General features: G+C 42.5%; 1 protein-coding gene across 1 annotated transcript in view; it reads left to right on the top strand.

Annotated features, from left to right (window-relative positions):
- Positions 1-7,807: 7,807 nt before the first annotated feature.
- LOC139651032 (Na(+)/H(+) exchange regulatory cofactor NHE-RF2) overlaps positions 7,808-15,542 on the top strand; it is a 42,422-nt gene continuing 34,687 nt past the window's right edge. Inside the window, exons 1-2 of the mRNA XM_071527861.1 lie at positions 7,808-8,396; positions 10,527-10,832. Coding sequence (XP_071383962.1) covers positions 8,190-8,396; positions 10,527-10,832 — 513 coding nt within the window. The 5' untranslated portion in view covers positions 7,808-8,189. The remainder of the gene's footprint in view (positions 8,397-10,526; positions 10,833-15,542) is intronic.

The following is a 15,542-nucleotide window of genomic DNA, read 5'->3' as shown; positions in this document are numbered from 1 at the left end:
AAGTAGAGTTTGGAACGGATCAGCGGTCATTTGTGAGGCACCATCCCAAGAAAAGCACAAGCAGATGTAGAAACCTGATATCTGAAGCTAGGAATATCTCCAGGTTAATAGCCTCCAAGATGCCAGGGATGGGTGTTACAAACTAAAGTGTAGAGTAGTAGATCTAAATGGATTTAATGGACTGGACTATTTCAGTTTTCAATGCATTCTGTCAGCTTGTCAGCTTGTCTGTCAGTATTCTTTCTTTCTTTCTTTCTTTCTTTCTTTCTTTCTTTCTTTCTTTTCTTTTCTTTTCTTTCTGCTCTCTTGAGCTTTGAACCTCATGCACTGAAGCTGACCTGTGCATTAGCAAAACTGTGAAGTGAGTTGACAGGCGCACCGCTCTGTCTGTCTCCCTCAGCGGAGGGAAGTCATTTTTGAGCCATCATTTGTTGCAGACAGCCACGTCCAACTGGTGGGAGGCTTTTTACATCGTCTAATGGACGATGTAAAAGAGCGAGAGAGAGAGAGAGAGAGAGAGAGAGAGAGAGAGAGAGAGAGAAAGAAAGAAACAAAGAAACAAAGAAAGAAACAAAGAAAGATGCAGCAAAAATTTATAGAATTTATAGAACTGATGACACAAATCCTTACAGGTCACTAAGTAAAAAAAAAATATATATATATATACATATATATATATATATATATATAACTGTCCAATACAGCATTTTGTTCAATGAAGGACCAGGAACCAGTGCCAGTCCCAAGGATATTTGCTGAGTGGTTCCTGGGCGAGCTGGAATGAGGCTATTATTCACTAATGCCAGTTTTAATGTAAGTGGTCTCCAACTGAAGTGTTGGGAAGCTTAGGCTACCTGCTTAGAAATTGTTATCATTGATGCACCAAAATGAATTACCCTTATTCACAAAAATCTAATTGCTTTCAGGTTTTTGGGATTATTGTGCCTTCAATTTGGTAAGTCTTGTGTAACCCGTCACAAAGACTTAAAAAATCACTTCAAGCAGAATGATAAACCAATCCCAGTCTCAGTTAGCCAACCAGGAAGTCAGCTCTGCCTCGCCCTGAGAACTGAGCAGTGAGTGATATCTGGCTGTGCGAGAGTTTCCAGCGTCACCTGAGACAGACAGGACACACTGCGGCCGGTAGCTCTGTCGGCCAACTTGGTGACTCTGTTGCTAGATTTAGAGACTTTTCAGACCCTCTTGGCCAATGGATTTCTCAAAAGTTGACAGGGTGTCCAGTTGGCTATGATACATATCCTGTATCTGCGATCTCCTGGGTTCAAATCAGGCATGGGACCTTTTTCGAAGAAGAAAAACAAAGTTCTCAAAAATGACAAATCCAGTCTCCTTTTCAGACCATCAGGAGTGTTAGTGTTGCTGACTCCCAAAGCATTTGGCCACAAATTCGCACAGCTGATGCCGATGCATCTGCTATTGATAAACTTTTCTTAAACTTCCATAATTACATTATTACTGCAGTCGATAGCCACAAGCAAATATTCAACCAATGGCAGCGACTGATTACAGTAACGTTAGCACTGGAGCTACGTTAACCAACCTACGTTACCAACTTAGCAACAGATCTGACAAGCTGCAAAAACTCAAGCTCCTAAAACTCACTCGACACAATAAACAAGCCCTAAACACACACAAAACAACACATAACATAACATACAGACACATCCAGAGGTTTTTATGTTAAATTATGGGAGCAGTTTTGATTATCCAATAACTACTTTTTAAATGTTTGATAACTGAACTAAGGGTTGGCAAATCCCATATGACTCTTGGTACCATGTTCCAGGTCTGTGAGGCTCGATATGAATAACCCGACCGACCAGTGACCTCACACCAATTACGATATCCAGATAAAGATGACAATGTTTTATTGATCTTTTATTGAGTCTGTGCTCATTTTCTCCTTTATCTGCTGGTATCAATCTCTCAAGGTAAAACACAAAAATGTACTCAATAAGGTGGTTAATGTCTGTAGCAAAATAACTGGCACTGCACAGGAAACTCTGCAGGATCTTTACAACAAACAGTTATATAAGAAAGCAGAATCCATCCTGTCTGATTGTTCCCATGCTTTACATCAAGTTTCAGTTTCTGCCATCTGGTACCCTCCTCAGACTTCCACTAGCTAAAACAAACAGATTCAAACACTCCTTTATACCCTCTGCCATCTCCCTCCTAAACTCTAGGAGGAAAAGGTAGTTATTTGCATAATGTTGTATCTTTTTAATTGACTGAGTATTTTTACTGTGTATTTTTTGGTCTAGTGTTGTATTTATGTGCCCTGTGTTTTATGTGTGCTAAATGTACGTGTCCCACTGCTGCATAACCAATTGCCCCACCGGGTACAAATAAAGTTATTGAACTTGAACTTGAAAGGCGTTTACGTGACAATTTCAATAGTCAGAGTATTGCCTCGATTGAATTATTAGTGCATGTAATATATTGGCTTCAATAGAAATACAGAGTCAAATATTAATCTGTGTGAGAGAGACAGACAGAGAGAGAGAGAGAGAGAGAGAGAGAGAGAGAGAGAGAGAGAGATGGTGAGAGCGCTCTGAAGTCCTTGTAACCCAGAGATTCATTGCTTTATCTTCAATTAAAAGAGTATTTTTTTTCTAGATATTTCAGAATCCAGTGATGAAGGAGTCACACTTGTTTCCAAGAACACTCCAGGAGAGAAATGCAGTAACACAAAACGCTACAGAATGCTGTGTAACACATTAAACCTCTGGGTCTCATTCACAGTATCATTATGTATGTCCATGACAACATAATCAAAATTTCTCTAGTCGAAATAATTAAAAGTGAATACTACTATTATGCAATGTTATTACAAGTTTAGTCTATATTTGTGAATAACTCAATTCAATAGCAAGAAACTGTGAAACCTTGACTTTAATTTGTTATGTCCTGGAGCTGCACTACAGACAATAGACTTTTTTTTTACTCTGACAACTAAATGAACATTCTATCCAAGAAATGCTAACAGTTCTGAACCAATGGATAAAGCCCAATGGGATGTAAGAGCTCAAATGAAGCTTCAGCTTTTCCAGCAAGGCCACTGAAATAACACATGAATTCTTCAGCTCAGAGGGATTTCAAATCAGTGAATTGGCTAAATGGCAGCTGAAGAATGTGCATTTGAATGGGATTGTCTGTTGAATTAAGAGATTCTCTGTGTTGATGGGCATTAACAACTGTTTTTTATTAAATTGTTTGCATTCCACTTTTTCTTATAAATCACACAGAATTTGCAGGCACTGATTATCAAGAATACTGTCTGTCTTGGACGTTGTAGTGTGTGTGTGTGTGTGTGTGTGTGTGTGTGTGTGTGTGTGTGTGTGTGTGTTTGTATGTGTGTGTGTGTGTGTGTCCTGTGTGTTTGTTGACTCATGGACCCATTTAGGTGAGGCTGTGACAGTGAGACTAAACTGGGACTTTCCCCCAGGATCTCCCCTGATGGCACCCACTGTCTATTTCAATATAAACACAGGGCAGCTAGGCCAAATACTTGCTGTTAAACAAGCATTGTGTGTGTGTGTGTGTGTGTGTGTGTGTGTGTGTGTGTGTGTGTGTATGTGTGTACAGGCAAGACGCTGAAAGACCACTGACACAACCCATCCATTACCTATAACAGACAAAGGTCAAACTATCACCGGCACTAACACTCCTCATCTGTTTCACCTTACATTTGCTGACATTTACTCTACTGCACAAAACTCCACCTTTCACCTCCTGGAGCTGTCAATCAGCCAGCCCCATCATGCGAATGCAGTGATGGTGATAATGAGGTGGGAGATGACAGGAAGGACAGGGGGAGTCGCGAGGGGAAAGAAAGAGTTGATGAGTCTCGTTGAGGAAGATTATAGAGCGGGAGGATGTGTAAAAATCTATAGGAGGTGAGGCTGATTATGCTCGCTCGCTCTACCTTTTCACCTCTCTCTCTCACACTCTCTCCCTCTCTCTCTCTCTCTCTCTCTCCCTCTCTCGCATGCGTTCTCAGCCACTCTGCCAAACTGCCTGGAAACGTCCTTTCTGACTGCAGCAGGAAATTAAGAGCTCATTTCAGGATAAACCTAATCAGGGCTCGACAAACGTAACTAATAAGGTGCTTTCTATAATTGACATTTGATTGAGCTTTTAATCAATATGCAATCCTGAAATGTGTGAAATGCGTGCACGTGCGTCAAACTATGTTATGGATGTCTTGTTTTAGATGTGACACCTTGTGCTCCAAATGTCAGGCTGCCACTTTTGATTTTCCTTGTTACACACACAAATACACAGGGCAAAGCGTCTCGCACTGCCTTCATGACAAATTCTGTATTCACAAATATGTCAGTATTTTATAATGAACTTTGAGAGGTTTTCAGGTATAATGCTAATGGCATGACTGAGGAAATTCTTGTAATCCTGGAAAAATTGGCAGAATTTTGGCAGCTCAGAGACTTGGCATGAAAAGTGGTTTTCAACAAATTGAAGAAAAGAGTGTTGGCAATGGAAAGAGAAGTAGGAGAGAAAGGTCAATACATACATAAAGACGTTATAACAGCTGACTCATTGCCTCTGTCTGTATCTCTCTCTCTCTCTCTCTCTCTCTCTCTCTCTCTCTCTCTCTCTCTCTCTCTCTCTGTCTCTGTCTCTCTAGGCATTCAGAAAGTTGATAAGTTTGCCTGACTCACTTGTTCACTCTCATCCAGCTATCCGCTCTTTCCCCATACAGAATTAATGTCATCATTATCTGTAATAATGTAATATGTCACTGATTTTATGCCTGTAATCCTTTCATCTTGGGGCCCACCGGCTACACAAAATATCAACTGGTTTTGACACAATCTCAACAACAAAAATCAAGAGGGACTTTTTTTTTCCCTCAGGACATGCTCACACTATACCAAAAATAAATAAACCGGGAACAATAACAATGGAAAAATACTTCTACTGTTGTTATCGTTTATACTGTGCTCTGCTGAAATTGAATTCACTAAAGGTCCCACATGAAAATTATATCCTGTTTGGCTTGATTGGCTGGAAATTGTTCCATTTAATGGAATGGTCATCAAGATTAGACTATTTATCAGGGAGTGGGGGTATAGTGGATAAACAGTCAGAGCTCAGGAGCAGAAACACTGATTTGCTGTAGTGTTCCCCAGAGGAGCTGGTGCGGTAAAAGACACTATGAGTCAACTGAGCCATCGCTGTGGACAGGAAGGTAGCTGATAATAGACTGAGATTAGCTGTATTTCTTTTCATAGAAGTCGGGGGAAGTTGTGTGTGCTACCAGCTAGATCAGAGGTGCAAGTATCAAGTATCAGAGATCCATCCAGGATGGAAGGAAGGGTTTTAGATTATACACAACAGCAAATATATGCTTTAAGACAAGACACACAATAAGAAGAAATCGTTGGACAGTTGATTTATAGCACAGTGTCTTGGTCATGGGGACCTTCAAGTGAAATTCAATGATAAATGACAAGAAAATATACGAGAACAGCAGAGTTAATGATATGAGTGAATGTAGATCGGCTCAAGCAATTGTGTATACAGCAATTAAACCAAAGGAGGAATTAAAGTGGCATAAAATGTTTAACTAAAGGTATTTGCTGAATTCTGTCCCATACTGAGGGAATGGATCTCTATGGTGGTTCCGCATGTTAACCAAATGTACTGCACCACTGCCATCTGCTGTCTGGATTCACCAGTGTTATCACTGTTGATGTGTACTGCTTTTGTATGAACGCTAAAACATGGTCTGCTCTTATCTATGCAATATGGGAAGCTAGTTAGAAGATGATTGTACCCCTGACTTGAAATGTATGGACAAGTACAGAGAGGCTTGGGTGACTTTTCTTGAGTTTGTACAGTGAACCATCAAGAAGAATCCTCTTCATCACCCACCAGGCTGTTTAGAGCATTTTACCTTATCAGCCAACAGGTAAAGTGTCAAAATGAAGGATACACCTAAACCAGGGATATAAAGTATACTGAAAACATGATTTGGATCTGATGTGGTGTGGCATGGTTCATGGTTCCACTCAACCCCTTAAAAGACAAGTTTAACACCATAAATACAAAGCCACACAGTGATGACCCTCACGCTGTTGTAAAGCATTTCTATCCAGATGGGAGCGTTGTCTTCCAGGATGACAACATTCATATCCACAGTTTTCCCACCGCCTTTTATTAAAACACAAAATCATAGAATTTCTCATACAAAAAAATCACATACCAAGACAGTTCAAGACTCTAAATAGAGTTGAATCTACATTCTGGTGCAATGAAGCAATTCTAATGGTTCCTGGTGGGACTACACCTTACTTTATATTGGTGTTTCTTATGTTTTGGGAAGTTATCTGTATACTGTTACAAGCCAATATGAATGGGGTAGGCCTACAAGTTGTCTTACTATAGAATAGCACAGTGTCAGAGCAGGGTCAATACCTCTAAGATCCAGCAGATGGCAGCAAAACACACTGAACTCCTTGAACAATTATGCATATGGCACCTGGGTCCATTTTCCATCAGCAGTTCTTGGAACCTTTATTGTGTGCAGGTGTGTTGCACAGTAATTCCACTCAGGCATAATCAGTACTCAGCAATATGCGCCTATGCCTACCATACACTAGAAGACTTTGAAAAGACTTTTAAAAGACTAAAGTCTGACACCCTCTCACATCCAGCTCACATCTAAAGACAATGTGTCATAAGTCACTGAGTATTTAGTCACAGACTATAAGATTGTTGCACTTCAATCAAAACTTGTTTATGTCCTTTTGAAAAACAGGTGTATGTACACATCTTACCAAAGGGGTCAGAGCCCAAAGGCCAGTAGTGGCACTTAACAGGGATCAACTCATTACTATTATCGAATGGTCAAACCTATGACCTTCCAGGTACAGGCCACCTTGTAATGGATACGGATAGGGACTTATCCCCTGAGCCAGAGGTCATCTGAAGGCCAAGGAGGACATTTTGGATATCAACACGTCCCCCAGATGATCCAGCTTGACCTGATGGAGAGGAGTGTTGAAAGGCTATCTGGGAGTCCTCTAGTGTCCCTGTTCAGACGAGGGCGGGAGTAGTTGTGGTAGTAGTAGTAGCTAATTGATTGGAGGTTACTGAGAAAAGAAACACCGGTAGCTCTGATGCACAAAATCTAAATTTTTGTGACAAAGTGAAAGTCACCAACCACATCCTCCAACATCCACCTCAGTGGGTTCTAAAGATTCCCCAGCAAAAGTAGCAATAGTTTAATTTCACTGTTATTTCACTCCCTAGAAGTTAGCTCAATGAGAGAAGGTATAAGGAAGACTATATTTTCTTAATCGCGTTTACTTTCCCCACTCTCCCCAATATAGTGCAGACAGTATAGTTATGTAGTTCTCCACAAAGTCATGTCTAGCAACAACTATCCTCTCGGGTGATGCACATTGGGACAAAATCTCATTAAATGGGGTTCCGTGGTCTAATGCATCTCTATTGCGCTGATCAACTCATCAAAAGATTGTCATTGTTCACAGACAATTTTCCGCCACCCAGGGGCGTTATTGTATAATCTTTAAGCCACTGTATCTGACCACTATTATATGTTTCAGCTCCTTCGAAGTAACAGACAAACGCTATCCGGGCTTACTGGGAGGTGGTGCTATTGCACACCAGGCGCTAACCCTGCACAAATTGTAATTGAATCCATATTCCCCGACCGGTTGTTATGGATAAAGGTCGGGGGAGAGGTGGCCGTCTGATGCTCTTTTCGAGTGCAATACGTTGCAAGGGGGGTCTCCAGTTGTAGCAGTAAGGATGCGCTATTGGAGACACTGAAGTCTGTGCGCGCCACGACTGATCAGTTTTGGAGACGCCAGCAATGCGCTTCTGCCTGGACACCAAGAAACACGATCGGGGGACTTGTCGCTTCGTGTTCCTAAAGGTTGCCTTTATTGGGTGCTTTTCTCTGTACTGGAATTTAATCTCCTAAAAGTGTATTTGGAGCTGCTTACATGTGATTTACGTATTGCTTCGTCATGGGAAACAGTGTGCGCACCGGGCCGATATGTTGTTTTCGCTCCGTGGAAGTTTAGCCGTGCGCCCGCTCTCCTAAATAAACGTCTCTGCATTTGGATTATTACCCTTTACTGACAACTGTGGAAAGTTTAAGACGACAGGAGGAAATGGACAGCGACTTGAAACCGCGGCTTTGTCTCATGACAAAGGGGGAGAATGGGTATGGATTTCACTTGCATGGAGAGAAGGGAAAGAGCGGACAATACATCCGCAAAGTGGAGCCCGCGTCTCCCGCAGAAGAGTCGGGGCTGCGCGCTGGAGACCGTGTGGTTGAAGTGAACGGGGAAAATGTGGAGAAAGAGACACACCACCAGGCAAGTCCATTTACCTCCGTATCTAGGATCATTTCCAGGCGCTCCTACAGGTGGAGGGTTCATTGTGTTGCTTAGGGACACACGGCTGTTAATTGACACACTGGCTGTTGCGGGGATCAAACCTGACCCTTTCTGGTGTGGGACGGTCTCTCTAACCGCTAGGCCGACCAGCCGCCCAAAGTGGCCTCCTGGTGTGGCGCACCAGCAGTGTGCATGTTCTTACTGTGAAACACTTGAGACTTACTTTTCCCCTATACAGCCCTGTGGTACTTTTATTAAAAAAGATATGAATAAAAAGTGCCAAAATTGTTCTTCTGGGATCTTTGCAAAGTTGCTCCATCTACTAACCTGTACATAGTTCCTTTGTTTGGAAAGAAGGTAGGCTATGCGCTGATGAAGGGCTGATAGGCTGTACTTTGCAGTTTTCTGCGCAATAACCGAGCTAAGGTTTATTTATGATCTTGGGAAGACTTGAATTTGTTTTGGAGTGCATACTATGCCTATTCCAGCAATCCCCATCTATTTCTGAAATTTACGGTCAACATCAGCAAGTCAGTGGTGAATGTGTTTACATGTCAAGTCTAGAAAGGTCTTGAAAAATCTGTGTGACGATAATGCAGACTCTGGATCCTTTCAGCTGAGGATATACAGACAGCAGTGCAGGTTACTGGCAAACATCAAAAACTGAACCTCCCCATCAACAGTGAACTCAGTGGACTTTACCATGCATGATCCATCTCATCAGTTATATTATTAGCAGTCTTGACCGTACAACAATAAATTATATCATAGGCAAACTGCATCCACCTCAGTTTGAAGTGGTTTGTGGTCTTATTTCATTTCCAAAGACGTCTGTATCCAAGAGGCTGTGTGTGTTGGCTGGCTGTCAGATGGTGACAACAGGTTCAGATAATCATTTTTCCAAGCTCACAAACACAGAGGAACATCAGCGCCCTGACCCCGTGTTGACTGGGTTTCTCTGTAACACTTGTGACCTTGCTGAAGCAGAGATAGAACAGGTCCGCTGATTATTGTCCTTAAATACCTTTGATAACAATTTCATAGCCCTGGAATGAATAATGTTGAAGAGCACAGAGTATAGATCACTAAGGAAGAGGGGGCTTAATATTCCTGCTTGTGGTGTCAAAAATGTATAGGGTGTATCATATTAAGTTAGTTGTGCAAAGGGCCGTATGCGGCAAAAAAACACTTTGGAATATGTTGAGAGATGTGTTTCAAAATCCACAAAAATGTATTTGCATGTAGATTTTGGACATGTATTTTCTCACTATATATTGTTTACATGCAAGTATATCCAAAATATATTTTGGCCACTCAAAATATATTCTATGCACAAATAGCCTACATTTTTGGCTAATTTGCTTTTATTTTGACACATACAGTTTATCTTAACATATTCCGATGTACTGCTGTAATTTGAGAATTTATGAACTTTGCCAAATGTTGTGCTCTCCCTTCCTCTCCTTGTTTCTATTATGTCTATTATAAATTACACATAAAAAAGCACATCTCCATCTTCTAAATCTTCTGTGCCCCCGCTCTACGCATCATTTCCAAGAAGAGTATAAATTAAGGGATAGAGTTTTAAATGTTTTACAAAGATGCTCTAACACAGAGGGGAAGCTTCTAGAGACGGCTTCAGTGTTAATTAATGGTTAAACACATAATGTTCTCGCTGATGTGACTGGATTCTGCCCTTTTAGATGCAGTTTGTAGCTCTCAGATTGAGCCACAGTACATTTGTGGCTGTACATTGAGGTTCTTTGACCAAGTTTCTTTTTTTAATTGCTTTTCCAAAGAAATGACCTGCAAATTACAAACAATTGCCAAAAAACAGTATGGACGTTGTGGTGTGTCTATAGTCTTGAGCCAGTGGTTAAATTAAAATTTCATGTCTAGTTTTACATGTCTGGTCAAGAAATGTGATGTAATTATTCAATATTCCCATGTTTGTGCTCCCAACCCCACCCCCACCTCTGCACCCATTATTCTTTCCCCTCTCTCACCTTCTCCTTCTACTCTCTGCTGGTCCTTCCCTCACCCCTCCATCACTACTTCACTTCATCCTCTTCCCTCCCTGCTTTCATTCAACCCCCCCCCCCTCCTCAGGTGGTGCAGCGGATCAAGGCTGTGGACGATGAGACCAGGCTGCTGGTGGTGGACCGTGCGACGGATGAAATGCTGCGCAGCCTGCGCCTCACTGCCACCGAGGAGATGGCCGTGCGTGTGGCCGGGCCTCCTCCCCCCTCCTCCTCCTCTCCCCCGGCCTCCCCCTCCCCCTCCCCCGCCCCGTCCTCAGCCCCGTCCTCCCCCAGCAAGAAGCGGGAGAACGGCTTGGTGTCCAAGCAGCCAGTCGGGCTGACCGGCCAGGTGCCCAAGCCCACCCGGAGGTCCCCCTCGAGGGCTGCCAAGAAGGTAAGTCGGTCCTCTACCGGCTCCAGAAGTTGGGTGTTATGAGTAAAAGTAACCATCATTATCATCATTACAGTCATCATCATCTTTATTTGTATACCACTTTTCAAAATGCAATTAGTAAGTGCTTTATAAAGACAAAATAGATAAAATCAACTCAACTCATTACTCAACTATTTACAAATGACATCATTCTCAAATTTGGTTCTCAATAATGCTTTAGGCACCTTACATCAAAATAAAGTTTATATGACAAGGGATATTCAAAACTTGACATTTAAGAAGGTGAGGTGCTCCTCAATCTTTTCACATGTATTTTAGTATTTTATGGGTTGGATCCAGCTGCCGGCATCCTGCTGAACTCGTGGTATGAAATGTAACTGAGATAACAGATGTTAATACAGGCCTCTGGAAGCTAATTTCAGTCTGTTAGCTGTCAGACCAGTTACATTTAAACTAGGGATGGGACGATATATCGAAATTCAATATATGGTAATACAAAAATGTGACAATACGTATCATGGGGCAGAAAAATGAATCGCAATATTAGCTACATTTTATTCTGCTGTAGTAATCACAATTGAGACGGCTTGCCCATCACAATTTCACAAGCTCTCCATCCAAATTACGTTATTTGCACTTTGTAATGACATTTTTAAGTTGTTTACATTCTAGCAAGCCAAAGCCATTTCTAGAAAGATTTGTGGCTCAGAAATAAACATAATTCTGCACAGTCACACTTTGTTGTCATTGAACTTTTTCTTATTACATTGTATTGTGGTTGTATCGAGCCGTGAACCCCATATCACGTATCGTGAGATACGACGTATGATACGTATTCGTGAGATAAGCATATCGTCCCATCCCTAATTTAAACTGAGAACTGCTAATGTACTGTACACAGAGCCAAGGAGTCTCTTTTTCATCAGTGTAAATAAGATGATAGGGCCTCACTGACACTCACACTCCCTCCTGCTCCTCCTTAGTGAACCAACACATGACTTTATCCTGTCATTGTAAGCCAGGTTAGACACTCAGACAAAACATTCTTTTGAGATTTGTTAACTCCCAAGCACAAGAGTTAAAAATACTAAACTGATTAGCAGTCAGATTGCAGGTAGCGGCCAAATCTTTGTCTGAGCAGATTCCCTTTAGCTGAGATATGATTTCACCCCGGTCTTGTTTTTCTAGCTGCCTACCAGTGTAAGATTAGATTAGAAGATTAGAGGCTATTCTCTGTCCCGTCCCTTTTGTTTGTGTGTTTTGTGTGTCTTCTGTGTCTGTATGCATGTGTTCTTGAGGATGTGTGTGTGTATATGTGGATGTGTCCTGAGGGAAGACCATGGCTACTTGAATGGGTTCCAGATTCCAGGTCAGAGGTCAAAGGGGACAAGAAGGGTCAGAGGGCGTGACCGCTCAGAACTCTGACCATGGACAATGCAGTGATTCTATTTCTGCAGAACAGGAAATTTTACAGAGGTTGTAAATAAATTCCACAAATAACTTCTAAGAAATGCTACTGGCTTGGAGAGTTTCTAAACACTTTTGTCAGCACAGCTATTTGTTGTTCATATTTGTTGTGAAACAATGTTCTAAATAGGGAAGGAGTGTCACAACTTAATCTTCCTATGATTATTCATACATGCTCATGATTGTCATAGGCAGTCAGTTCGAGTAAAGATAGGTCTGCCCTGCATTGCACAATGGTAATTTATTTTTGTTTTTACTTCATTTTATGCAGTATTTGATTATTCCATGTTGACTTAGAAAACAGGACGTGTTTCCGCCCGCTCTGACTCTCCCGGAACCCAAAGATCTGATGGGGTTTGGTTTCACATGGGCTCTATCAGTGAGATGAGGCTACTCCACTTCTGCTTTCTGCATTCACACAACATGTGTTTTCACTTAGGCTCGCCTTGCCAATATGTGAGCAGCATTCAGCACTATTTCTACAAGAGCAGTGACAAGGCCAATCAGTTAAATTTTAAGTGTGTGCATGTATGTGTGAGTGTGTGTGTGTGTGTGTGTGTGTGTGTGTGTGTGTGTGTGTGTGTGTGTGTGTGTGTGTGTGTGTGTGCGCGCGCGTGCCTTAGAGCCCTTGCTGAGCTCCTATGGCTTTGTGAGCCGTGGAGAGAAAACCCAGCAGTTTGTAGGGTGAGATGGTCCAGCTAGGTTCAGGAAATGCTTAAAAGTCTCTCTCTCTCTCTCTCTCTCTCTCTCTCTCTCTCTCTCTCTCTCTCTCCTCTCTCTCTTTCTCTCTCTCTTTCTCTCTCTGTGTGTTTCTCTCTGTCTCTAATGAAAGAATGAGAAGAAAGGACAAGAGAATGGCAGAACAGTTTTTGATAGACTAGCAGGATGAGCCAAGAGGCATTAGCAGTACAAATACAAAGCAGGGAAATTTGGAAGACGAAGTGGAGTGCTTGGCATGGATCGAAGTCATTATTTGTGAGCCGTTCTTCCAAGAAAAGCACAAGCAGATTGTTGCGGTAGGTTTAAATAACTTCAGGAATACATTTAGGAATATTTTAGGTCTTTCAAATGAGGCCATGAAACAAGACGTGGCATTGCAGAGGTGTTATGGTTTGGTTTGTGCCATTGTCACCTCCACTCTACAGAACCTTTTATCCAGGGAAAGTTGACTAAGCATGCTTGCTCTTTTCCAGCAACACCCTGCCTCACATTCATACAGTTGCACACATTTACACCTGCAACCACAATCTTCTACTGTTGGACACTGAGTGGCTCCACTGGAGCAGTCAGGGGCTGAGTGCCTTGCTCTAGGGCATCTCGACAGTAGTTGTTGAGGAAGTGGAGAGTGTTACTCATTCACTTTCCCCATCCACATTTTCCCAGACAGTCAGGAGATTTGAACCGGCGATCTTCCGGTCACAAGTCTCTAACCTCTAGGCTACTGCAGCCCTTAGTGCTGCATCCATTAGCTTTCTTTCTTTCTTTCTTTCTTTCTTTCTTTCTTTCTTTCTTTCTTTCTTTCTTTCTTTCTTTCTCTCTCTGTTGGTTGTGGACCTCCAAGGGAATGGGATTCTGCAGCTGGACATGCCTATGTTAATCTGTCATGGGTTGGCCGTCTCTGTTTCCTGCCCCATCTCAAATGCAGCCACTCCATCACAGATATGCAGGCTCTTTATTGACATTGCATACTGAAACAGCATATCATTTATTATGTTGGGTAGTCATTAGCAATGGGCAGAAAGAGGGCAAGAGGCAAAAATGATCATTGAAACCACTGATCATTGAGTGATCAAGACTGACACTGAGCATTCTAAACATCTGCACAGAACATTGATTCATCCTGTCTGCGAACTCTGTGAGTCTTGGAGTTGTTATTCATCTGTTGGATGTTTCCTTGGTGACTTTTACTCATGCTGATCTGTAGGAGAGCGCAGACTGCTGACAGCAGCACATTTCTTCTCATATTTTATCTACAGCACAGGGAATGGACGGTGGGAGAGAAAAAGAGTAAGAGAGAGAGGGGGAAAGAAAGACGGAGAGTGCAGACAGCATTTGGACAGAGGGAAAGTGAGACTGAGGGAGAGAGCAGCCAATAATAATCTTTGCTGGAAGGAGTTTCAGGAAGTGGGGCCCCCCTGTATGGGGCAGAGGGAGGGGAAGCTGGAGCTTTGTGTGGGGGGTGTGGGGCAGCTGAGTCACTTGGGAGAGAGAGTTAGGGTGGAGGTTGGTCCTACGTGAAAGTGAAACGCATAACTCCCTCTGTGTGTGTGTTGTGCATATGCGTAAGTGTGTATTACGTGTGTACTGTGTGTGATTGTATGTCAGTATGTGTGTGCATGCAGCACTAGCCGTCGTACACCCCTAATACCACGGTGTGTGTGTTTTACCACCTTGCCCTCCGCTGAGGCCAGTAAACCAGCCTGTAAAGACCTGACCACCAGGCTGACAGAGAGCAGGACAGTAAACTGAGCTGCTCAACGCAGTTCACACTTAAACAACTAAGATGGTGTGAGCGTTTCATGTTGTTATGGTTTCACTTCCATCTCATTTCATTTGACCAGATTGGATTTAAAGCAGTAATATTAAGGCAATGTTGAACTCTTCAGAGATTTGACAGGGGCGGGTCTTTAGAAATACGGCGATGGATTTGAATGCCAAACTCATTAAATGATAACGATGATATGATAAAAATGGAGTCAGCAAAGCTGGAGGAAGCTTTGCTTGGAGTTTTTTTTTATCTCTTTTCTGCTATCCTCATTTCTCCTCTCTTCTATCCCCCCCCTTCTCTCTTGTCTTTGCACTACCATCCTCTTCTCCTCTCCTCTCTCCTCTCCTCTCCTCTCCTTTCCTCTGCTCTGCTCTGCTCTGCTCTCCTCTCCTCTCCTCTCTTCTCCTCTCCTCTCTCTCTCTCTCCTCTCCTCTCCTCTCCTCTCCTCTCCTCTCCTCTCCTCTCCTCTCCTCTGCTCTGCTCTGCTCTCCTCTCCTCTCCTCTCCTCTCCTGTCTTTCAGTGCGTGTACTTAGGTTAGCATTGCCAAAGCAACCGGACTCTTAAGGTTACCTTGAATTCCATCACTTGCTGTTAACAGGAGGAGCTACAGGTTATAGACTAAGGGCCTCATGGACACACACGCACACACACACACACACACACACACACACACACACATACACACACACAGACATGGACAAAAACATGGGTAGACATGCACACAGACAAAACACACACACACGTACACTCATAC

Source organism: Centroberyx affinis, unplaced genomic scaffold (genome assembly GCF_046629955.1).
Source record: "Centroberyx affinis isolate AG114_WGS23_722 - 3 ecotype Tasmania unplaced genomic scaffold, CSIRO-AGI_Caff_v1 ptg001583l_1, whole genome shotgun sequence".
Taxonomy (NCBI): domain Eukaryota; kingdom Metazoa; phylum Chordata; class Actinopteri; order Beryciformes; family Berycidae; genus Centroberyx; species Centroberyx affinis.
Note: the sequence above shows the minus strand (reverse complement) of the source record. Positions and strands in the feature narration are given on the sequence as shown.